General features: G+C 35.5%; 1 protein-coding gene across 7 annotated transcripts in view; it reads left to right on the top strand.

The window, feature by feature from the left end:
* LOC118262924 (protein cab-1) overlaps positions 1–16,532 on the top strand; it is a 38,699-nt gene extending 22,167 nt beyond the window's left edge. For 4 of the 7 annotated variants that reach the window (XM_035574620.2, XM_050704484.1, XM_035574613.2 and 1 more), the window contains exons 3-10: positions 1,278–1,447; positions 8,779–9,184; positions 9,875–10,025; positions 11,812–11,901; positions 13,572–13,730; positions 13,820–13,975; positions 14,495–14,597; positions 15,396–16,532. In XM_035574620.2, the coding sequence (XP_035430513.2) occupies positions 1,278–1,447; positions 8,779–9,184; positions 9,875–10,025; positions 11,812–11,901; positions 13,572–13,730; positions 13,820–13,975; positions 14,495–14,597; positions 15,396–15,494 (1,334 nt within the window). In that variant the 3' untranslated portion in view covers positions 15,495–16,532. Of the gene's footprint in view, positions 1–1,277; positions 1,448–4,854; positions 5,000–8,778; positions 9,185–9,874; positions 10,026–11,811; positions 11,902–13,571; positions 13,731–13,819; positions 13,976–14,494; positions 14,598–15,395 lie in introns of those variants that run through there. The other 3 variants (XM_035574648.2, XM_035574638.2, XM_035574628.2) reach the window with 3 other exon arrangements.
* Positions 16,533–27,247: the final 10,715 nt, after the last annotated feature.

Raw genomic sequence — 27,247 nt, forward strand, 5'->3', positions numbered from 1 at the left:
TATGGAAAAAAACTGGTGAACAGGACAGATCCGGTTGTCACGTTGAAACAGCTGACAGCGTGATAACTGTGATTGTATATCTTTATTTTCGGGGTAGTGATGACTAAAAACACATTTACCCCGTTTTCACCCCTTTCCGCAGGGGTGCAAAATTTAATTTGTTCTCTTCATGATTTTTCACTCAAACCATTTCTAATATATTTACCTACACTAGAAATGGTTTTGCCTCACCAGATAATTATTTCCGATATTTCTTAAAAAAAACTTATTTTGTCGACTCTAATATGCGAAATCCTATTTCTAGATTTTTATGTCTACAAACTGTGTTTAAATCTGTGCCAGTCGAGTCCCAGTAGGCATAAGCATTTCATTAAAATGGACGTATAGTCGGCAAAATCTGAACCCGACTGTATTTCCTCAGGGAGATGACACCGTAATGTTATGTAAGTAGCATTCTAAAGTGAGCTGCTATGAATTTGGAGAATTTAAAGTGACCTGCTTACTAGACTTCCAGTTGATATTTGTGACAGAATGTGTCATACAAGAGGTGTCTTCATAGTTTATTCTCAGGGTGAATTCTATTGTCGAATGGATAAAATATTTTGTCTCGTCATCCTGGTAATAGCGCAAATTCTTCACAATTTTCAACAATATTTGCAAAGCGACATTACACTAAAAATAGTTTTAGGCCTTACCTAACGAACAATGTAAACGTTATGAGAATACTTTTGGCAGTATTCTACGTGTACCTACCACTACAGTATTGATGCAAAACAAGTAGCTTAAAAACAAACACAATTAAGGAATAAAGTCCACAGCAATACGTGATCGAAAAGGTAAGTAGTAGTAAGTAAGTTAGATAAGTACACAGTTTTGTTAATCCTGGTTACGTCATGTCTTTAGCAGTCGAATCCCATAGTATCGTGTCGGTCTATAAAATTAATGAGACCAATTACAATAAAAGTATAATTAGTGCATATGTATTCCAACCGCAAATGTGGTACTTTCCTCTTACCACATTCCTCGGACACTATACGACGGGAATCAACTTATAGTAAATAGTTTTAGTAATTAGGTTAATTGAGGTATACCGAGCCAGTCTACAATCCCGCTGCAGCGATTGATCTTCAATATTAATCGCTGGCTCAAATGTACTAAGTCTATTGTGCTAATGTATGTTCAATCGTGTGGATGGATAGTTGCACCACGCGTACACGTGGCGTGCCTATCAGTATCGGCATACTTGTGTGCGGAGTACTTATCGTAAAGATTTCTAGGCCCGTCAGCTGTGCCAGCTCTGTCGCAGCTGCCGCACCGCATAGGTTGGCAGCCGCGGCCTTTCCGCAGCGACTTCATCCTGCCTCGTATGCTGTTACCCAACCCATTACTCCGGTATGAAGAAACCCCTCGCGCTGTCGCCCCTACCGAACAAGACTGGCTGAGTAAGGTACGTACCCAGACGGGCAAGTATGGTTAGGAAAACGGATCCCTTGTAGAGTTCGATAGGTTTAGGTGAAGTTTAGTCAAATCACTGAAATAATACTCTGTGATGCTCTTGACGAGTAATACCTAAACAGTTTTATCACTGGCGGTCGTTTATCACATGACGTCATCAGTGACCAATGGGGGATAGGTGACTGCATCATACGCTACATATAATCTGCTCTCTGTAGTTAGGTCAGTAACTATTACTCAACGCAGTGACTCCGGTGTTCATTGATATCATTTTACACGATAATGAAACCGTATCGCTGAACACGCTTAGGGTTGTGCCTGGCGCATACATAGGCTTTATTTTGTGAGGGTTACACTTTCAATAGACTTCCTAAGTACCTACATGATGTCATATAAGAAACTCAATATTTATGGGCAAAAGTAATAATAAATTGTTCTTTGCAACTGCTAAATTCCTTTCTACTTAGACTGTTTTCCTGAAAGTTAATACAACAACAGGATAAATCGTCTTAGTTAAAATGAGATGAGAAAAATGTCCCATTACTTCCAATATACAATTGCTCATTAAAAGAGATTAGATCTATATTCAAAATGTGTGAATTCAAGTACTCAATAAATACATCACACATACATACATAATACAAAACACGACACTAGTTTTGAAGCTACCGCCAAACTAAAAACTTCAAAGTCACTTAGTGTCACTTAATTTCATTACATCCTAGACGAAAAACTTGACAGTAAAAGTTACTTGAAGTTCCATTGCAGCGTTTCGGAACGGATGTCAATTGACGCCACAGAGTATACAGAAATGAAAAGCTCTCGTGTCAAGGACTATAATTTTCTTATTTTTACCTTTTGCAACTTGGTAACATAAATTATAGTTTATTTAATAATATTTTTGTAATACAATCACAAGTATTCATAACCTTGGTATTTAGTTAAAGAAACATAACTAAATATCTATAGAGTTAAATTCTAGACGCTCACCGTCAGATGCAATAAACTGATATAATCTCACTGTTACCAAAACTATTCAGGTCAAATATAATTTAATTTAAACTAGTTAAGAGACAGGGTTGTAAAACAATAAACAGAGAAACTCCAACGTTTCACGAGGGACGTAAATTAGCATAACATATTCGTTGCAATCTGACCTCCCTTGTCTTTTCGTATCACATCAGTGTAGTCGAGGAATTATTCAGATAGATTCACCCTCGGTATTGGAATTTTGTGATTGGCAACACAATGTCACTGCACGTGGAGCCTGATGGTGCAGGGGCACACTGTCTCATGATTTACACCTGAGGTCAGCTACCGCTTACTTATGAATGAAGATTTTAAGCAAAATTAATCATGAATTGCCTATCCAATAGAACTAGGGCACAGTTTACAGCAATAGAAATGAAGTAAAAGTGTCAAGGATGCAAAAGTGATCGAGTGTACCTACATAACCTAACTCATAATGTACCTTAGATCGAGTTCGTGAAACTTTTTCCATTTGAAAAGCCATTCTACTTAGCCAAGTTTCGTAAAATACAGGCACCTGTAACCGTAAGCTATTCTGAATATTGGAGCAAGTAACACGAAAAGGCATTAGAAAGTATAACCTCATCGAGTCACTACAGCAAACATTTCCAATTAATTCACAAAGTTAGTGTAACAGCGTTGTTTAGAAGCTTTTAGCAAGCATATGGAGCTAGGTCGTTGGATCGGCATCCTAATACCTTGCTAATGCATGGATAATCTTGTTTTAAGAGCATCACTGAGCACTATAACGCTGCGTAACATTATCACATACATCTCCATACGTCTCATTGACAGTGCAGAATCCCACCCCCTTGACGTGTGGCGGGTTGCCAGAAATATGAACATTAAAATCACGTACAAAGGTTACGTGAATGAATCAAATCATTCTTGCATAGAATTCAGTTCGAAACGAGAGACGAGATTTTGTCGCCTTTTGAATATATTTATGTCATACAGAATATGAATTCAAAAGAAAATAGGATTTCGAGTTGTCTTTATGAGATGCACCTAATACATATACAACATATTAAATTTTATTTTATATATTTAAAAAACTATTCCTTCACATATTTGCAAAGATTATATTAATCTTCTTTACAAAATCAAAAACATTTTCTTGATTTTATGCACATATTTTTAGTGATAACACTGAAAGAAAGCCTCTCACAAACTGGATAGACGCTTCCCGTTTTGTCTATGCTACTTGTCTACAGATAATAAAAGCATTTCCCTTTGGATGCGCTGCAGAATAATAAGAAAATATTATGATGTGAAAAGGCACTTACTGGGGCACTTACTAGCAATGATGACGATCGCAATTTATCGATAAATATTAAATGCGAGCGCTGTATCGTGAAGCCCCGAGGGCTATCGAGTATCGAAGCTCAATAATTGATTTAAAGACGTGCACTCATCTTGCATGATTCTCTGTGACGACAACTGAGCCGAGCTTGCACGATGATAGCATACTCTGACATGGCAAAATGCGACACTCGAGCGTGATCGCATAATAAATTGCAGCTCACCATTGAGAGAGAACGTGTCCAATTTATATCTCGTCTTTTATTGTAAAATATATTTCTGCAAACTAAATCTTATTCGATGAAAAATTTCAAAAGAATCTTCCCATCGGTATTGTGTCTGTACTCACGCGAAATACAATTGCATCTCATATTTTATTCATTTTTGGAATAAATATTTGCACTTCTTTTCCAAATTTTGAGTAGAAATAGTAATATTTTCATAATAGTTTTGTAGAATCATCAAAACGAGCCACGTTGACGTTGAGTAATTAGTGTCGAGTCGTGTGCCGGTGTCGGGGCGTGTAAGATATATGTGCAAGCTGCTCATTGCGTCAAAGCACATCACGTCCCGACATGACACTCCAATATAAATCCTCCGTTAGTCTTCTTCGAGCGCCGCTTTAGCACTTAAAGTTGAACGTTTATTCGGAAAACTTTCATGTTTCTTCTCGTATTTTTCCAAGCGACTCAGCTCTGTGCTTCCAAAGTACGGCCTTATCTTGTAATACTTCGTACCTAAAGGAAATTATAATAGTATCTGTTTTATGCAAAAATAGTCATTGAAATTTTTCATCCATTTATAAAGCAATCGCATAATTTATGCCTTGAAAAGTTTATTAATTTGGCACTGTCAAATCATCTTGGTAGAAAATTTGAAATAAATAAATTATCTGTAGCCAGGTGAACGAAGTTTAAAGATATTTTTAATACTCAGCTCGACTTCAGGAATTAAATTAGTAAGTGAAGCTAGAATATCAGTTGTAAATCCTGAAATATGATGGCAACCCTTGACCTACAAACATAAACATGTACCTATGTACTCGGTGTACTGCAGAAAGTTAGGTTATAAGTGCACCCTAGTCGCCGTAAATGTGTAAATATAATAATTAACTAAAGAAAATGGTGTCGAAATACATGAACAGTAACACAGTGACTATACAGAACTTCAGTTTTATTAAATTACTGTGCTTTGCGCTCCCACAGCGTAATTGGTAATTACATAACCTACAAAGTGTGAACGTGATACAACCAACAACTTAATGAAATTATTACTTAGACTGTACCTGGGGTTCTAGAAAGCGTAATAATATACTGAAGTTATATTTTAGGCGATATGCCAAACAGTATCTCACCTCAAATTTTTGTGTTACATTAATCACATTACACATCATGTAAAAACAAAAATCAAAACATACTGTGAAATGAAAGGCTAATAGGTTTTAAAACATATTAATAATAATTCAATATTAGAATCGAATGTGATAGCAAAATGTATTTTTTTATGTTAGCAAAAATTGCTACGAACGTGCTACGAAGACTATTACATTAATATCCGTAGTAAAATGCTACGAGATAGCTACGAAAATTAAATTCGTTATTTTATGTGTACTACGCGGAGATATTAATGCTATATTATATCTATGTTATAATATTTTCGAGCTCTCTAGAATTTATGTAATATTTTGCAAGATTTTAACTATGTATATATTGTGTAAATCGGAATGGAATTTTGACACATAACCTCAATTATATGTAAAGGTTACAATATGTCTTCCAATATTTCACTTTTGTTTCTATCCATTGATGTCTGTGTGAGCTTGAGATAACATTGAACTACGCTGTTTGTGTATCAAAACCAAATCATGTGTAAAATTCGTGAAATCTTTGTGCTACGCGCGCTACGACGATCCATAAAACTCGTAGACGTGGCTACGACATTACTGTTATTGAATTACGAGCAGATGCGTAATTTAACGAGTTGTAAAAATTTTGTTTCAAATTTGCCGAGTGACAGTTGAAAACGGATACTTAAATAAAAAACAAAAGCATAAAACATGGTGGCATAGTGAAAAAAGGTTTTCTTTTAAATAAAATTAAACTCTACAATTACGAGTGTTATTAAGTATTCGACTTCAAGGCGAAGACAATTTTTGTAATGACTGCAGTTAAAATAATGCACCCCTGGGACACCGTGTGTTTTAATACAATGCATAAATTACAATGTGCCGAGGGAAAATTGTTGCGACCATTAATTACGTACACGGTCACTGCAATCATAGGAGGCTTCGACCTCTTCATTAAATAGTCATAATCCACCGCCAACTCACCTCACCTTCTTATTGCTCGATAATGTGTTTGTTTAGTAAAGGGGTAATTTTCATTCATTTGTAGACCTTGAACATTTTACAAATACATAGACTAAATAAAAATAAAAACTAAGACTAAAACATTTTACACAAATTAAAATTGAATAACAAAGGGATTTTAAAATTCAACCTGTAAAATAATAATGGCAAATATGTAAATGCTTTAATTATTTATACGAGATTTTAATCTTAATACAGTCTCTGTCCTCCCAATCAGTATGACTTAGAGAACTTTGAAAACGTGGCGCCTCAGCGTTAATTATCGATAGTCTGGCCCAAGGCGCTGTCGATTAACTTCTGTTAAACAGCTAACTAATCTGTGCTCGTGTTGACACTTGCAGAATGCAGAGATTGGCCCACGGAGACGGCATTGCTGTACTAATGTAATCTAATTCAGTGTTGACAACAAACCGATCGGATGGAATTCAAACATTGGGAGTGAATAGATTGCTGTCCTACTGGACGCGCCCGCTCCTTTTTCTTCTTCACAAAGGATATATTTAATTATATTTGTATAATAGGATTCTTTGTTCTTAAGCCTTAAAACCAGAAGCGCCGGACAATTTTACACGCCAAGGTCTTCGTAGCACAACGTAATAGGCAATAAGTTAGAGTTAGCTGAAGGAAAGTTTAAAAACGTGTACAGCATTCAGTCGGATGGGAGGACAAACTTTATTCTATAAATGTCTTCTGCGCATCAATTTATGTTTGATTTATTTCTCCTAAGCTTTGTAATCAATTAGTACTCAATTTACGTGAGAAAACCGTGATTTTTAGTCAATTTAGTTTGTCTCACGATACCTATTACAAAAATATGGCTTTGTAATTTAATTTTTTACTGGCCATAATAACACAACTAAAACTAGGTACTGCTATAACTTGTTTCTCAATTAACGAAATGTCCGAGGCCAACGGGAAACAAACGAAGGGTTTCATTGATTTTTTTGGATGAGTAATTAATCTAACTCGTTATTTAATTCAAAATTTGAATATTCGATCCTGATGTGATCATAAAACTACTAGAATTTTTAAGTGTCGGATCCCTGACGTCATTGTGTTGATCATAGACTCAGGGACAACGATATCGGATTCCAATTTTCCTTGTGAGACATCGCAACCTGAAAAAATAAAAGTTCTGGTCGCGAATTACAATTCAATATTCAATTTCCAATGATACGCTGCAATTGTACTTCTAATAGAAGTAAGTTCTAGTTAAAAACTAGAGCTATTATAGAAAGACAAAAGTAGGACGATGTGATTTTATCGAAGTACCCCTAACCATTGGGCACGGGCAGCCTTACATATCAATCATCAATTTAAAACTTAGTGAAATGACCGCCGTAATATGGCACTTAACTTAAACGTGCTCATTACAGAAGGGAACTTCGAGGCCTGAATCATCAACGATTGGCTATCAACCGATGAAGGCTGAATTAATTTACTATTGATGACTTTGTGCATAGCGAGTCAAGGAAAGGGACATATCGATACCAATAATGATTAGCCAAGGTTTCAAGAATATTAGATTGCAGATTAATTTACACATCGATATTCGTACTCTTTTGTTTGTATAATATGTATAATTGTATACTAATTCGTGTACGTGAATGAATTATAATAATACATGATAGGTGGCTCTCCAGCAATCATGTTGTGATTAGATAGGTTTGTAATCACTTTTACTGGCTATAATACAAATTAACTAGGTATTGTCGAACTTGCTTCACAATCAACGAGCTGTCCGAGCCTAACGGGAAACAAACCGGAGCATTTGATATATTTGCCAACATTTTTATGAGTAATTATCTAACAAATATTCTTATTAGTATAACTAATTTAAAGTTGAAATGTATACGACCCTGATATGATCATAAAAGTACAAGGATTTTTAAGTGTCAGATCCCAGACGACATTGTGTTGATCACAGACTCAGGGACAACGATATCGGATTCCAATTTTCCTTGTGAGACATCAAAACCTAAAAAAATAAAAGTTCTGGTCGCGAATTACAATTTAATATTCGATTTCCAATGATACGCTGCAATTGTACTTCTAATAGAAGTACGTTCTAGTTTTCAACTAGAGCGATTATAGAAAGACAAAAGTAGGACGATGTGATTTTATCGAAGTACCCCTAACCATTGGGCACGGGCAGCCTTACATATCAATCATCAATTTAAAACTTAGTGAAATGGCCGCCGTAATATGGCACTTAACTTAAACGTACTCATTACAGAAGGAAACTTCGAGGCCTGAATCGTCAACGATTGACTATCAACCGAGGAAGGCTGAATTAATTTACTATTGATGAATTACGTGCATAGCGAGTCAAGGAAAGGGATATATCGATACCAATAATGATTAGCCAAGGTTTCGAGAATATTAGATTGCAGATTAATTTACACATCGATATTCGTACTCTTTTGTTTGTATAATATGTATAATTGTATACTAATTCGTGTACATGAATGAATTATACGTGATAGATGGCTCTCCAGCAATCATGTTGTGATTAGATAGGTTTCTAAGAGATTCTTCTCATATTTCTTACAATCTTTATGAATTTCAGCTGTAGGATTTCATCATTAGGAATGGAATTTTACGTTTAATTTCTTTCAACGCAGGAAATTGACCGCATTAACCAAATGGACGATGATGAAGAGATAACTCCATTTGTCGAGGAATTTTCACGATGGATGGCTCGGGATCCTTACGTTCCCTTAAAATATGGACAAGAAGCTGCCCGAGAACCTGCTGAACCCGCTGAACCCGCTGAATCCGCTGAACCTGCTGAACATGCTTACGTACCGGAGACCATCACGCCTGCTCCTGAAGAGATCCGCCCCGTGCCACCACCCAAGGAAATCGTGTCGCCTGAACCTATCTCAGCACCTCAAGTGGTGGCCCAGAAACAAATCTCGTTGACCGTGGCGCCTGCAGAAACCGGCAGTGAAGAAAATAAAAAGACGTTCGCACTGACACCTCTTGATAAGGAATACTACGAGCCCGAAGACCAAACAGTCACCGAAAGTAAGTTAGATTTTTTCTTTAATATTATTTTTCTGTTAAAACTTTAAATATGTCATGGCCCTGTTAATACGCAGAAATAATATAATTATAGATATAGCCAACACTGCACTGGCCTTGATAGACATAAACTACGAAGTATATTATCAGCACAGCACTGCTCCGGCAGACGCTCCAGCTTGTCCGCCTGATATAATCTGTTATACGTTTACATTACGACGCCGACGGGAAATGGAGGAGATGGGCTGCTGTATCCGAGCCGCGACTGCCATAAAATATCTTCTGCTCTTGAATATCTAACTACTGATGATTTTAAAAATTTGATCAATTTTTAAATGGACCGTGGATTTGTCTCAAGCTCATTCAATTTGTAGTTGGTCAATTCGATTTATGATATTTTAGTTGGAATACCAGAGAGCTCGATCTCTTTTTACACGAGCGCTTCGATGGTGGTAAAGCATAATCAGACACAGGAAATCTTTGAAAAACAAAATCTAACCTAAGTCGCATTGATATTTTAATATTCATTTAATTGGTTGGGTGGTTGGCTGGCTGGCTGGAGTAGTCGAGTTCGTTTTAGTTATTTGAGAAAAATATCCAGTGTTTTTGACAATAATTACAATGAAAAAGATAGAGTTTATGGAAAATCAAAGCTCATTAAAACGTAAAATTAATGAGATGTTATTGTTCTAGAACCTGATGGACCTCATGAAGGTGGTGAGTCAGCTCCGGAGGCGATGAGTCTGGTGGATTTCCAGCCTCCACGTCAGATCCGGCAGAACCCTAACCTTGGTAGAACGAAAAACCTGATCGCTGAAAACCTGGACCGCCTTCGAGTTGGACTGTAAGTAACCCTTTAATTTTTACTGACAATTTATAATTTCAATTCTAATACATGTAACTAATAAAATCTTTGACAGGTTTTAATATTAAAAGTTATCTTACAGTAAGTAATATTAATTATACCAGCGATTTTGTGACTGAAAATGAATAATATTATAATACATCAGTCATTTCGCTTGCTATGTGCCGCTGAAGTAGGTACGTCTGTTATTACGGTGGTTTTAGCTTTAATTATGCGAGAAAGCTAGAGCAATATTAAGTTCCTTTATTACAGAGCTAGAGAGATGCGAGAAAATCATTTCGTATATTACGAGTCCGACACGGCTTATACATTTGAAACAACAGCGATATTATCGTCAAGAACAAACAAGTTGCCTCTTTTTTTCTTCGTTTTAGATACGATAAGCGGCATACCGGGAACTTTTAATTATTATAATAGGATTCGAATCGTTTATTCTTTGTTTCGAAGAATTAACAATAACTAAATTTCGTGTTTTATTATTCTAAACTTGAGTTTCCACGAAGAGTGAAGGTTAAAAGAACACCATTGTTTTGTAAGTGCTCTTGAAAAACAAGAAAACGTTCTGAGCTCTTACATTGTTGCCTATAGATACTATTTTAGAAGTGATTATATAATTTTAAGTACCATAATGAGATTTTATTGGAAATGTATTTATTACGTGTTCTGGTAAAGGTGGAAACTAAAGTAAACCAATAAATTTTAACGGCTGACAAACACGTAGTCTCTTAAGGATGTTTTCCACTTTCAAAGCAACTAAGTGCTTGCCTAGACGGCATAACACGTAATAGCACTTAAACGTGGACAACAGGAGGTAAAACACTTTAGCGACAGTCGAGCAGTTAGAACTGGGTAGTTACTGGACTATTGACCTTCGGCTTAGCAAACTACTTGTAGGCAACATAAACTATCATAAGAAGCCAACGTGCCATTTTGATATGTTAAAATATGGATTGGGATTATTTCTGATAATTCACACGAAATAAAACTGATCAATATTGAATTCTTATTTAACGATAAAGGACTATTTTAATAATAGCTATACAAGCATTGTCCGAAAGTTTAAAAAATCACGACGGTTAATATAATATTTAGTAAACCCCGAGACAGCTGAGGTTATTGCCCGTCTCCAACAAGTGCACAGAACTCGCCGTCCTCTTGGGTCACCAGTCTGTGTCCTAACCTCCGAGGTACCTAAACCAGGATTAAGAAAAATATGAACTAGAAAGTATTGAAACGTGGTACTGCACAGAGTAATCATCGACGCTACGTCAAAGAAACGTGAAAACTACTGTTATTATTGAATTTCTTTTGCATAGCGAGCAACGTTTACAAATGAAACACCTTTTTTTAATCGACCACATTTTCTAAAGAAGTATTCATAGTTCGCGGGAAATATTGAAAATCGAGGAACCGTTATACAATTGTTTACTCTGCTGAGAGTTCTTTGAGGCAATCCGTATCGTTTCTAGGTTTTATTTTATTAGATCTGCTAGATGGGCTATTTGTGTAGTTCAGACTCTTAGCCAACCGCTTATATCTGTATATTATGTATTTTGGTATTCTAATGTTATATAATTATTCTATTATATAAATATGTACTATATTTTATAAAGAATATATCATTGTATGTACATACTTATGTTTGTACCCTGTCGCGTCAGTGCTACCTACACTTATACTAGATGTCGAAGAGGAACAGATGTGTAATATGTTTAGTGATAAACAACATGTCGTTTACAAAATAGACAATGTAGCGTTTTTTTAGGGCAAATAAGGACTACCGTATCCCTGTCTCCTTACTGCCATCCAACCTGCGCTGGTTGAGAATAAATCCCACTGATGTGCCTGAGACAAGGTGAAGCCATACGTTTTAACACTTAGAGATTCCTTAGCCTACACTCCTAACAGTCCTTAGTTGCGCATGGAACAACGTTTGTCCTAATTGACACTTTTGTTTGAAGCATTCACTTGTGAACTGTCTAATGAAGCAACGAATGCAAGCAATGTGTACACCAATAAGAAAGTATCAAAACGCACTTCAGAAACAATCACACTAATTAGAATCGCTCATTGTCCTCGAACGAATATGTATAACGAACCATCATCGACGAAAAAATGCGAATCAAAATTTTATGAATGTAATTATACACACGTAACAAGGTTGACAAGCGAGCTCCAGTGCGCGTGTCCTGGTATTGTGCAAACATCTCGAGAGCCAACAAGAGAAGCTTGTACGAGGTGATTGCTCAGGCGAGCTTGTCAAACTTGTAGTTGGAGCGTAGCACGTCTCAAGTGTGCTTAGGTGGACGCTAAGGTACAGTCCTACTAATTCCTGCTAGTATGTTACAATCACGTTTTGCACACATTCCGGCTCGTGTACCTGTTATACCTATATGCTAACACGTCATCTCCACCGCTGATGACTGTCACAAACAGAGTTGATTGATTGATGAGAAATCGAATTCCATTGTCTAGTTAACTACGTTCCAGCCAGAATTGGTACTATTGCAGCTTATTGAATTACTTCAAATTGTTATACACAACATTATACTACGCTGCGTACATTATTATTAGGACTGTAACTTGTGTTTGAAATATTTATTATTCATTACTATCTGTTTTATTTACTATATATAAATTGAATTTATTATATTTATGTTTTCGTTTAAGTATATAACCCAATTGGCTAATTCGGTACGTCGATAACGGCTCATCATTATCATTTTCACCTGTCTTCATTAATTCATTTCGACAAAATCTGGCTCTAAAGAAATAAAATGAAAATAGTATAAACAAAATACCGTCTCCAACTGAGATTATATTCTAGAAATATATATGAATATAAATATTTATAAGTATGCGTGAGAAGCCTGTTTCACGAAGTGGGATACAAGAGGCGCATGTATATGTATAGACGCACGCGCAGTATTGGCAAAGATTATATAGATGAGCCGAGTCAGTGCTTATAGTAGCTGTTTAACAACTTCGTGTAAACACCAGCAACAATACTTATTGAGAATATCCTAATAAAAAGGAAATCATCACTTTGATGGGATAAACAAAATTGATACCAAATCTCAGTATTGTATTTACTAACACAGATAAAAAGACGGTACCTAATAAAATATACACAATTTAAGCAAGAATGAGTTCCACGCCTACCATACATTTTATGTACACCAATGCTCATCCGTTGTGGAACGTCCTATCTCACTATAAATGGCCCTGTTCTGTCATGTTACGAGCATGATGTTGCAACCCATATTGTTTCGCTATGTCTAACCAGACCTACCAGCATGTGATCCTATTATGTACGCTTCTCACTCAAGCATATTATAAAGACGTGTTTATTTACAAAGTGATTGATACTTTAGTTGGTATGTTTTATGAAACATTTAGTTTTTGTGTTAGAGTAGACTTTGTAGCAATGCATTTTGCACCTGCCACGGCTACATTATAGGTGCGAGTTGTAGAACATATGGATGACTAGGGTGGCAACTTTTTAAATCCAATGCCAATGTTTAGCACTCAAGAGAACCCCGATGGCACGGATAAACCTCGTCACATCCATGTGCTGGAATCTGCGTCGGACCCGGCTGACTCGATCTACGGAATCGCTCTAATTGCTGCTGTCGGCACCGCTCTTACTATGGCTATCATCGGTTTTGCGTTCGGCTGGTACACGTAAGTAACTTCACCTACGATCACGTCACACCTAGTAGTTTACACATTTGACTGGTATGTGTCATTGACCCGACATGACCATCCCACAGACTAAGTAAGAAAGCTAAAGCTGCCGCTGATGTGGACTACCCTGCATACGGAGTGACTGGACCTAACGTTGACATCTCTGGCGACAGGAAACTTGCTCATTCGGCCCACATGTACCACTACCAGCATCAGAAACAGCAAATAATAGCAATGGAAAGGTAGACGACAGATCGACACATTGTTCCTTTTCATGAAACGTTTGAAGACATGTACGCACGCTCGCCTGCTTGTTCACTTACTTATCATTTCATTAACGGACTGAAATACGGACTTTACACAAATAAATAAAAGTTACTTTTCAGAACAAGTAAAAAAAACTCCAAGTACTGTATAATAGTTTGCGCTCCAAAAATAAAACACCCGTTACAAAGTTACAATCGAACGAACATTTACTACGAGGAATAATCGTTTCAACTTTTACCGAACATTTCAGTCGTAATTTGCTTTTAAATTGTTGATGAATATTTCAGTATTCCGTAAAGCCTTAGCTTCAGTCCGTACGGAATTGTGACGTGGTCATGCATTAGTAATTGATTTTATAATAGCTTAATTCGAACCATTGACTCAATTTACAGCACCCATATTTAGAAATAATATTTTCTTCAAATCATAAAAGGAACTAAACATGTAATTAGAGCACCTCATACGTTTATGGGTTCGTATATTATTCATTTCAGAAATGGCTGTGAGCACCGCAATGGATCTGTTTCTGACCCTGAGTCTGAGGAAGAGAACGAAGAAGGAGATTACACCGTCTACGAATGCCCTGGATTCGCCACGGTACGTCCGCCACGTTTTGTTTAAACCGACTTAATCTTGTTTAGTCAACCTTTACGATATGAACTTTACTTAACAACCTCCGCACGTGATGTACTTCATTCCGTCGTATAGTTACAAATGTACCTTAGGCATTAAATTCTCATTACATATGTACCTAGATATTGATCGGTCCCAACATGTCTACTAGCATATTTACAGTCCGGGAATAGGAGGGAGGATACAATCTATCAAAAGGCAAAAGCTTGACCTTTGCGTGAACAAATGAAGCGAACTTTACTGAAATTGATACGGTACATTGACGATCCAGAATATTTTTAGAATGAGGCTTATTCTGGTCATCATTGAAAATATTTCAAGTTGTTTTGAAATATTTTCAATGATGACTAATTATGGTATCACCAAAAATAACATTACGAGTATTTTAGTCACAGAACAACTGAAAGTTACATAGCACTCCAATTCATCTATACTTCAATTTCATAAACTTAAAAAATCTTTTGAAATATTACAGGACAAAGACAGGACAAACAAACCAATTCTTATGAATCATTTTTTGTCAAAGCTCTTATTTGGAAATAATGAATCGAATTCCGCGGATGCTGACCACGGGACTTACGAGCTCGGAACATTTGTATAGGTTGAGTAGACGTGACGTCATAAAGTAAAGTTCAATATTAGATTGATGCACCTTCTGTTTCTAGGATGTTTTGGTTTTTATGCACGAGTATATTTTGTGTGAAATGAAATAATTTTCGTCGACTGTTGAACCATGTACTGAAATAAGGTACGTATCCACAGACGGGCGAAATGGAAGTCAAGAATCCCCTGTTCTCCGAGGACCCGACCCCGGCTACACCCGGCAAGTGCGAGATAGTTAAACCTCAGCCCAAAGATTAAGTGACGCGCGCGCAATTGTTGCGCACCCTCATAAAAGCCTGGCGATCGATCTTCATAGTTTGCAATCTCTTCAGTATCTGTTTGATGTACACCCTTCAACGCCAAGGTTACTTATCTAACAGGATTATTACTCACCATAGTTACATAGATCAGTATATACGTACCGATGATGTTTAGTGTTGTAGGAATAGTGTGTTAATAAAGTGACGAAATATGAGGCAGTCCTACACGACGACCGCTTTCCACGTTATTGACTCACGAATCAGATTTATTAGATTACTTTGTCGATTTTATCTAGACAGTTTGTGTAGGTACCTTCAGTACAATGTTCAAATACAGTAATTATATGAAAAAAGTTACAAAAAAAAATCGCACCATAAATGTTTATGCTCGTTTTAATGATAATGCCACAAATATAGTAAATGATTATAGAGTATTTTAAGCGCAACACTTATTGACTTGCTATTGACTTGTAGCGTATACTACAAACCCTACGAATTTATTTATTGTTTCATCTATATTATATACAATATTGTAGCCTATATGTACTTGCATTCTGGATACATGGTAACACTAACAACTATAAACCAAGACCTTCCTAAAAACATTAGTATTTGAAGAAAATCATATCAATCACTATACATAATCCTACTTATTTGTGAGACCAAACGAAGTCCAAACTGTGGCAACTGAACCATCACTCGTGTTCCTTCATAGTGGGAATTTTAATCATTTTATAACGAATTTGGCCTAAACTAAGATTTTACAAAATACATTCAAACGAAACTAGTTTTTTTAGGAAGGGATTTTTCAACGTTTACTTGTGCACGGTCAACATGTTGACGCCTACATAGCATCCCCGATAATATCAATTTAAAATAATTTGTATGCGTTTTTAAACTTATCAAATGCAACGAGGACGACCTACAATATCTCTAGGCACTCAATAATGATCGATGCCATGCCTAATTATTGATGATACAGGAATAAATGTATATTTACATCATAGTGATTATTATAAAACCGTTTGCATTGTAAATAAGGTCAATTTGCTTTATAATATGTCATTACTAAAATATCTAATATATATTACAATTTTAACTTGTTAAACCATATAGTATTAATATTTATAATATCATTATATTATTGAAAATACCAATATTGCCAACCTACTATTGACCGGAAGCATTGCTTTGCATATACCTGAACAAGTTACACCTACATATCTTTTACAAGTTTACCTATGTACCTACTATTGCCTAGATGTTTATTACAATATGGAATAAGTCCTATTTATTAGCTATTACTAAAGGAATCATGTATTATATATACAACCGATACAACACACAAACCTCACCGTAGGAGTTAATGTATTTACTGTTCATCGTGAGCGTGACAGTTCTACATTATAAGTATTAAGTATATAAATTACCTAATTATAAATCTAGATATCACTGCGTAATCTATAGTAGAAAAATCTTACAGATTAATATTTTGGTATTGTTATTATATATGAATTATGTAAATGGAAAGGCCTGGCAAAGAGTGTGTGCTGTAGATCTACGTAGAGGTGCCGTGACTAAATTGAGAATGTTCTAATGCTGAGACCATCTCTTAGATCAAATAATATTGTACCAAAACTATACTGCCAATATTTCAAATTTAATTATGGTAATAAGAGTAATAAGAGCATGTAAGAACAATTAGATAGGAAATTGAATTGCCCCAAATGATTGTATTTTATTTGAAGCTCTATTATTGCTGCAGAGCATAATTTCGGTCTCATTCGGTCTATAAAGTAAATGTTATTTGTTAATCATGTTAGATGATCAGAGACATATATTTATGATTCCCTTTCTGAGGACTTGTATTTGTTAGACTAGTAAAGATATATCAATTTATTCCTAACATATAAATGGATGTTAAATTAATTGTCGTTGTCATATTAATCACTTATATCTTGTAGCAAGTCGTATATTGCGTATTTGTTACAAAATTATATCGAGCAGGTATGACCTGGGTGTATCGAGTTATTTTTCGAATGTTTTATGTAACCTACGTATTTTTCTGTCAATTGTGATTGACTGGATATCTCACCGTGCCATGCATCTAATTGCCAGGAAGCGTACAAGCTAAACTAAAGGATTGAGTTTCAAAAGAAACGAAATATACTATTCGGTTGGAATATCGATATGAGAATTATAATAATATATATTTCCTTCGCTTTGATTGTATTCACGATGAATATTTTAATGTTTCACTTGCCGATTAAGATTTACTGAATATCGAATTACGAGTAAGTAGGCATAGTGATGTACTGAGCGTTGTTGTTCCCCTGAATGTAATAGTTATTAATATAACTACTAATTTAAACTTGGCAAAAGTATCGGCACTTGAAATACTGTAGTAGCAACGTTTAACTCACTATTATTCAAATATTTACAATAGAATATAATATAATATCTCCAAATTTATCTGTGTATCTATTAATGTGTATTAACCAGTCCTGAAAACATATGTATTTAGTTAAAAATTGATTAATGTGATATATTTCATCATTATATATATGTATACAATGCAAGTATTGTTATTAATTCACCCTAACACTTACCTTACTCACTACATGAAAAATCCGATATCTAAATCTACCAGGAGTAAATAACCACACAAAAGAAAATAATTACCTCAAAACTAGTAAACCTGCAATTGCCTGTTTTAATTGCAATAGCTTACCACAAAAAAATGTAAAAAAAAAAGTAAATAAACTAAACAAAGCTTAAAATACCTTCCAACAACCTTAACACACAGCACACGAAATATTCTCAAACATCAATGCACATCTTTAAAAAGTTGCAAAAGTGGCGCAAGCGCATCTTCGCAGGCGCATCGACGCTAGCGCAAAAATAAAGGTAGCGACCTCGAGCTCAACGTCAAACAACCGTATGACAAAAACGAAAACAGGCAAAAAAATACTAACTAACCAAGATTAAAGTACCCTTTAGCACTCTTAAATGTAGCCGTTTTTCATCAGAGCCAGACCACCACAGATGGGGCTAATACCGTCCGATCCGGAGCTACGGACAACGTAACAAGTCACTGGGGCTCCGGCTCAAAACAGTAGAAGGAACAGGGTGGTTTTTAGTCACTAAGAGACTGACACTACCTTCTGCCTCACCCAAGGCGGAAGCCGTTTTATATATACCTATATAAAAAAATTTGGCAATAGCACATATACAATATCTAAGCAGTTCTTTATAGAGGTACAAAATCTGCGTAAGGACAACTGCGCAGGCGACGACCTTAAGCTCGTTACTATAAAACACATCGATCGTCAACAACCCCAACAGCCTGTGATAGTGCTGGGCTAGGTGCTTCGTCTACATAAGGTTTACCATTATCTTGACGCTTGGCAGGCGGCTTAACGAATGCAGCTTAAAAGAATCATGTTTATCAAAGAGGACTACTACTTGGTGTCTATTAAAAACTTTGTCTTTTACTAAATTTATACGATAATTTTTTACTAGTAACAAGAAGAACATCGGTAGGAATCGGTGCAGCTCGGTACCGCCTGAGTACCCCACGGTAGCAACACTTACAACAAACCCTTGTTGTAAGCAACAATTTTTTTAAGGTATTGATCTCAACCCAAGTATCTAACCCAGACTCTTTGCTCGGCCGTCATATTTGCAGACACCCGACCTACGACTCAGTCCATCAGTGGAGAGGAAAGAAAATGTGATAAGTAGAAAAAGTCTAATGTTGTCCTTATTGATGTATTCTATTCATTTACAGTGAAACCTTGTTAAGTGAGACATCAAGGGGTCTTTAAATTCGTATCATTTATAGAGGTATTCCACTAGCCCAGTGTCTCAGATAACCAGGTATAAATAAATAATAATAAATATTTGTCTCATTTACAGAGGGTTCCATTAATAGAGGTGAAAATACAGGTTATTTCAGATAAACAGGTGTGATTCTTAAATAAGACTATGTGTTCTGTGCACATTGTTATTGAATAAGAATAAGTAAGTCGGCAAACAAAACGATGTATTTCAGTTACTAAGGTTTATGTATTTAATACTCACTTGCTGTCTCAGTTATAGAAGTAACTATGATGATAAATCGAAAGAACGAATCCCAGATAAAAAGGATTGTTTTTCCCACTAATAGAGGTAACTCAGTGCCAATGTGTTGGGACCTCAGTATGAGTTCCAGTTGTGGAGGTTTCTCACTTATCCAGATCCCACTTAACCAAGTTTCACTTACTAAAAAAGAAGTTGTAAAGTAATTTAACGGTAAGTAGTTTGAAAGATTACTCGATATAAATCACGAAGCGCTTCGCTTCAAGCTTTCTTGTGCGAACTGCTAAGGAATGGAATTCTTTGCCGGAGTCTGTTTCCTGATGGGTATAACCTGGATGTCTTCAAAGCCCGAGTGAATAGGTTGTTAATGGGCAGACGTGCTCCATCGTAGGCCAAATCATCACTTACCATCAAGCGAGAAAGCGGCCAAACGTCGACCCATCAAATGTAAAAAAAACACAATTGCTGTATTATTCGCTTTGTAGTACACAATGTGTTGCCCGGCCAATTCCAGCACGGAATAACTATTTGTGTGATTCAATAATTTATTGTATGTTTTTATGAAATCGGAATTAAACGAGCAGACAAACAAATACTTTATGCAGTATTTTTGAAATGGTTGTATAATAATAATAATGAAAGTCGATATATGCTTCGATAATTATCATACAAAGGGTTTAGAAGATAAATGTATGTTAAACTATTTAAAAATAAATATATTCGTCCATAAAGATTCGCATCGCAATAAAAATGAAATTGTTTTAAAATGAATAAAATATTCGAAATTTTTGTTACCAAAAGTGTGGCTAATTTCTGATAATAAAATTATGCTATCAGTTTCGTTTTTATAATGAAGGACATGGCTAAAGAGTAGGTAAATTACATCGTAGTTCAGATCGTCTTGGTTTAAAACTGAAATGTCCACCAATAGTCCAGTCAATTTAGTAAGTTCACCTCGGAATTCGAGATACCCAGCTGTAATTTTGTATATACTTGTATATTGACCCCCTAAAACTTGTCAAATACAAGGGGGTCAATATACAAGTATATACAAAATTACAGCTGGGTATCTCGCATTCCGAGATTCTTACCTAATTTAAGCTTATTTGACTGGACTTGTATTTTGTCTGAGCTAGGAACCTAACCTTCTAGATAGAAGGTTAGAGACGGTTAGATGGTAGAGGTGGTTAGATAACCAACGATAAATGCGAGAACCTTCTCGTAAACCTCAAAAATATTATTTTGTAAAATCAGAGTTTTGAGCTTTAGGAAGCAAAGTTGAATCAAGAATGAATAAAATTAAAACTTCGTTTAAAATACCGACTTCCAAAAGCTAAAAACCCTAAACTAAAAACCTTAAACTAAAATGTGTCCACCCACTGTTAGTTTAGAAGTCGGTGCCACAAGTACTAAACAAAATTATATTAAAACCTAAGCAGATACATATTATTATACAATGTAGGTATAGGTAGTATCGGTAAGTTATATTTTGTTATGAGGTTGTGGCACCGACTCCTACTTCGACAGATCCTGACCTCGCAATGGGACCAACTTGGGGGTATACTCTTACGAATAAAACAAAAAATTTGAAAATCGGTCCACCGTTGGCGGAGATATCGGTGAACATACATAAAAAAAATATATAAACAGTAAAACATAGAACCTCCTCCTTTTTTGAAGTCGGTTAAAAATTCGTAAAGTATCACGCAATATCCATTAAAACAGCGCTTCACTCTCATATACTCCCCGTGTGGATTGTGACACAGGGACGTGTTATATATTTTACGAAACAAAATAATGTCCAAAAATCTATAAAGTACTAGCGGACCCGACAGACGTTGCCCTGTCTGCACGTTTTTTGATTTGAAAATTTGTCGGATCCAATGTAAAACATTCCAAAATCAACAACTACTAATAAATTAAAACTTAATTAAAAAAACTTTGTCCAGCGGACAAAGTTGTGAATCTAAACCATTCTCAGATCCCCTTGAACACACACAAAAAAATTCATCAAAATCGGTCCAGTCGTTTAAGAGAAATTAAGTGACATACACACTTACAGAAGAATTATATATATAAAGATGATCTCGACAATTTAGACGAAGCTCACGTTACAATTTTCAAGCTCACATTGTTCGTGGAACTGAATTGTTTCGTACGTAGGAAACAATACTTGAAATTGCTTTTGTTTTATTTCGCAGCTTGAAGTGTATAACTACCGGGTACTGGTATCGCCAATTTCACTAGTTCACGTTTCGCTACACTTCCAATCCTTTTAACAGTTACACCTGAAACTCTTGACATCAATTAAAAATGAAGCCGGTTAAAAACTATAGCTCTACCAGCAGACCACTAGAGGTGGTCCGGAGGTTCAAGCATGGTGATTAATGCTCAATCCTTATCCGTATAAGAAGAGGCTTTTGGTTAGCAGTGGCCACTTACATCCTGTTGATATGTGATGTATATCTGTAGTTTAATCATAAAATCGAAGGTAAACGCTAACTAAAACAGTCAAAGCATGAATTCTAATTCTACTTCAAATATTTTACAAAACTAGTTTCGAGGAATTGAAGCAAATGTAAAAGGAATGCCTATTAAATCAAATACACCGCGTTTATGCCTGTCCACAGGTCAGTTGGGTGCATAATTGAAGAGTCAACCCTGCAGTCAACCTTGCAGTCAACCCTGCATTTACGAGTATCTTCGTCGCGCACTGTTGCCACTGTAGCTTTAATAATTTAACAAACTGTTGTCGACGTTTGTAAACACGAACGCGTTTAAAATAGCGGTTGCAGGGCTGCGGTTAATCGTTCAGGTTTGTCGTTTGTATAATTGAATAGACATTTCCAATTGTTTCTCTGTCTGTATAAACAATGTATTTTCGTAACAAGAATTTTTAATATTGTTTTGGGGTATTGTTCGTTTGAAACAAAATACGTGTTGTTCGAATTTTATTAAGCCGTCAAAAAAGCTTTTTCATAATATTTATGAAAAACTTTTTTCAATAGTCTACCTACCGTTGTCGACGACTATTATTTCCCTATGGGATAACTATGAACAAACGAAAATAAATAACTGTAGTATATTGAAAACCCATTTGTTTCTACTACTACAACAAACTTACTCTACACTAGGTTTGTGTTAGAAACTTTTCAGTAAACAAAGCAAGCTATATTTGAACTTTATGTAAACTTTAATATCATTCCAGTAATACAGCTCGCAAAACCTCATTTCAGGACTATTTGAATGTAATCTAAGCAATACCTTTATTTGTAATAGAAAATTGAAGAACTAGCAATTCCACATAATTTTCGTAGCAGTCGGCTACGAGTTGCTACGAAGATAACGGCGAGCTACGAAGAGACTACGAAGGGGCTACGACTGCTGATACTCAAGTAAATAAGAGTGCTCCTACGACATAAGTTTGTTGAAGGATATTGTGTAACATAGAGCATTGTACGACATGCTTCAAGTATGTTTTCGAAGGAGAAAAGTTTTAAACCTGTTGATTCCATACCTGAACTGACACTATTTTGATCCTAATTTTTCAAATACAATAAACATTTCAAATAGCGATTATATAATATTTTCGATCGCTCCAACAAAAAATTTACAGGAAAGTATATTAATTAAATTTTCCGACCTTAAATTTATGCAAATCGATGGGGGAGTTAACCTTTTAGGATAATTAATTTTATACTGCTGACAGTAATTTGTAGGTAAAATGAAAAGAAGGTAAAATCTCCATCTACACGCCTATTATTCCTCAAAATTTCAGGCGGGATACCTATAAGAAACTTTACATAATTATGTTTGTAACTACAATTAAAAGGTTATAAGTTAATTTCAACAATGGACGTAAAACATTCTCAACCCGTTCAAAGACAGTACCAGGAGTTTCGTTGGATCCAACAATTGAATCTGATACATGTTCTGCACTGACTTAATTTCACATGTAGTCATCTGAGCATCGAAACCTGTAAAGATAATTTTTCAGGAATGCTGATATAAATTCGCATGAAGCCTACAAAATGTAGCGATGTATTAAATAACAAGGTAAATTCCGGAATTTGAAAAGCGAAAATCATAAATATCTATACGAAGTTCAATATTAAGCTTTGTGAAAAAAATTCTAGCACACAGCACGTTTGGTTTCATTGATGACATATTTACCTAAGTCTCGTGTTTCGTATTTGCTAAAGCCAATCGGCATGAAATAAAACTAAATTGCACTGTATGCCTACCCGTAGCAATGTTTATTTTTATCATTAAAATGTTGTACAATATTTACAAATTCTAAATTGCATTTGATTTTTTGTTAAATAACGTTTTTATTAAACGTATATATTACCGCCACGCTACGAATTTCTACTGCGTTGTGGGTGCGTTTACCAACATACATATATAACGTCTAGATCCGGAACAACAATTTGTGGATAAATCCACTGCGCAACGACTCGCGGAATAGATTCTCGTAACAAGCCTTTTGTGATCTTAGGACGCAATTCCAAGTTCAACCGACATTTATTCTAAAATTAAAACTTAAGAATTAATAGTCATTAATATACTTTACGGCATGTATGTATTTGTTGATGCTGGAATAAAAATATTGTTAAAATTCATTAATTAAAAAAAAGACACCATCCATTAGATAAAAAACCCTAATATCTTAATAAGATTTGATTATATTATAGCCGAAAGCGTAAAGATCAATCGGCCTCAAGAAAAACAGAAGCAGGCACGGCAGAAAGAACGGAACGCAAGAACGGCGTCACGAAGACAGAGCATAAAATTGAAATTATATCCATTTCCACCATTGCCGTTTTCCTATTAGCAGTAAAACGATTGAATATCTTTCATCGGAAATATGAGGTATGCTTTTGTGTAATATGGGTAAGCGAAACCTTTGGCCGTCGGCCGTACATAAATGTCATCCACAGACTTTTGTCCAGTGGAGAATTTAATGAATGTCCATCCCCTGCACGGAGACAAGGCTCACGTGTCTTCCATAGGAAATATCCCACCATTCAACAAAGAAACGGCCTTTCACATCTGCTTGATGGTATGCTGCGGGAATTTTGTTTGTGCACAAAGCTTTTTGTGTGAGCTCACCGACACCTGTCAATGATTTCTGTTCTCAGTACACAAACGAAAAGCATTGAATGCACAAACAATGGTTCGTCGACGAACAAACAAGTTTCAGTTTCGTGAAAATTTGTTTGTCTTCAATAAAATTTCAATATTTCCCCATGATGAATAATTTCCTTTGTTGGCATACTTTTGTTCAAATATACAGTGGGGATCAAATATACGTTATTATTTACAAACCCATTGTTATGAGCACGGGGACAGGTATATTGGTAGAAATATGATTATATTTTCTTTGTAATTTTTTGTTCACTGTAATAAGTAAGCAGTTATGTACCTACTTATAAATACAAACCAAACGTAATCACTGAGCATTAATTGGTTCTTGACTTTGTCAACGACAATTTCAGTGTGCTTCGATATAAATTGAAATAGTATAATTGTTAATTCCAATGACAGAGTAATAATAAAATAATTAGTTCTGAATTTATCATATGGTCACCCGAGCAACTGGGTGAAGTGTGCTCGACATGTCACAGGCCACTCATGACGCCGACTGCAAACAGAATGATCCCAGTGCCCACTGATTTCAGTATTCACCGTAAATTAATATTGATTTACCAACATGACCACGACATTAATCATGCCGTTTATTTACCTTAAGTCATAGGAAAGATAATATGCACATATTAAATGTTACAAACCGCTTTTTGTCAGGTATGTTATAAGCTCTGTATAATAGGATGCCTATTGCCGTATACCTAATATACAGCACAGTAATATTTTTTTAGAGCGTATACAGTCGATGTCTGCACCAGGTGATCTTGCCGATTCATTGTCCCTGAAGAGACGTTGACTTCAAGGAAACCTTGTATATTATGTGTATATGTGGACACCCTATATACATATGTTGCGTGCGACTCACTATAATGTGGGTCTAGGATATTCTCCTATATCGTGTTTACATTTACAAGCCACTATACCACATACATATCACACCTAGACACGATTCACTAATCACGCATAGAATTGTCCCTTATAAGAACCGAACAACAGCATCGTCTAAGCATAGCAAAAATCGTGCAGTCAAATTGCCATTGGATTCACCTTTTCTATACTAATACAATATCTCGCCAAACAGTTACGTAAATAAGGCGTTAAACATAAATAATAATTGTCTAAAAGTGAGCATACTCTAAGAACCTGTTATATACGAAAATTATATTTTCGTATTTGTTGCCGTAAGAAAATAAAAAAATACTTATCTAATGTTTTAAAATAATCTACAAGACGGACATTAAAATTTAAATCAGTTATCTACCCTATTGAATTTTAAAACTATTCCGTATTTTAATCAAACATATGCTATTAGTACATGTTACACAAACATTTATGACGAACATTTGTACCCTATCTTCACTCAACTAGACCGCAAACTGCTGAAACTTTCAAAACCGAAAGATCCAATAACACTTTGAGTGAACTTCGTGTTTCAGTTTCACTCGATGCGGTGTTTAGAGTTTGCAACTAACCGACCAAAAACAGTTTGAAATTATATTACTTAAAGATAGTACTTCTATATATTATGTATTATAATACTATTACTTTACTATCAACATCGGCCTGTGAGAGCCAACTGCTGAGCAAAAGCTTTTTCTTACACGCATTAATGAGCACACTTGCTCAAATAGGATTGGACACTATACTACGTTATAGTATAGACTAAAATGATAATTCAAGTGCGACGTTCATTGTTAGACTGTTTTAAACTACCATATGCTATCTCCAACCCGCAGTTACCGCAGTGGCTTATGACGTGCTTTTGATGGTGATACTTGAACCTAGACGGTAATAACCAGCATTTTACATTCCTTTTCTACTTAAAACTTAACTACGTCCCCGTGGGTATAGTTTGAAACTACGAAAACAAAGTTTTTGTTCACGAATGTACTATGGAACTGCAAACAACTCTTACATTATTTATTTTATCACTTTAATTAAAAACAAATGTCATGTCAATGATGTCACGCTCAAAATGACAAGGGCAGTAATATAACGTATTCTCTTTCTAATTTAAACAATTGGTATTCGAAAAATTAAATCAAATGACATGTAAGTATGCTCTTCATTTTCCTACTCATACAAACATGTCAACAATGTCCATCTCACCGAAACTGAAACACATTACAGATGGATATTTTTCTAAAGAATATTATTAACAACGTCGTGTTTCATATTTATTTTCACTTATTGTACAATTCATAAATCTGTTCGACTAAGAAATCGGTTTCTATTATGAGTCAGTTATTTATTTACAAAGACAGTTGGCCAGATTATCATGTTTTTTTAATAAGGGATGAAATAGGGTTGAACGTCGATTATATGGTCAACAGGCACGCGAGATACAGCTAGTCTCTTTCAAAATATTGCAAAGCTTATGACAATTCGAAATAACTAATAATACTTTTAAATTACCCAATTTCTATCCGAGTTAGATCGCGCGCAAACTTCACTTGCATTGCACGACGTCGAACTTGTGCCGCCATCTGTTGATTTCATCGTGAAACTATTTTTCTATGTAAA

The sequence above is a fragment of the Spodoptera frugiperda genome, chromosome 25, assembly GCF_023101765.2.
Source record: "Spodoptera frugiperda isolate SF20-4 chromosome 25, AGI-APGP_CSIRO_Sfru_2.0, whole genome shotgun sequence".
NCBI classification, from domain to species: domain Eukaryota; kingdom Metazoa; phylum Arthropoda; class Insecta; order Lepidoptera; family Noctuidae; genus Spodoptera; species Spodoptera frugiperda.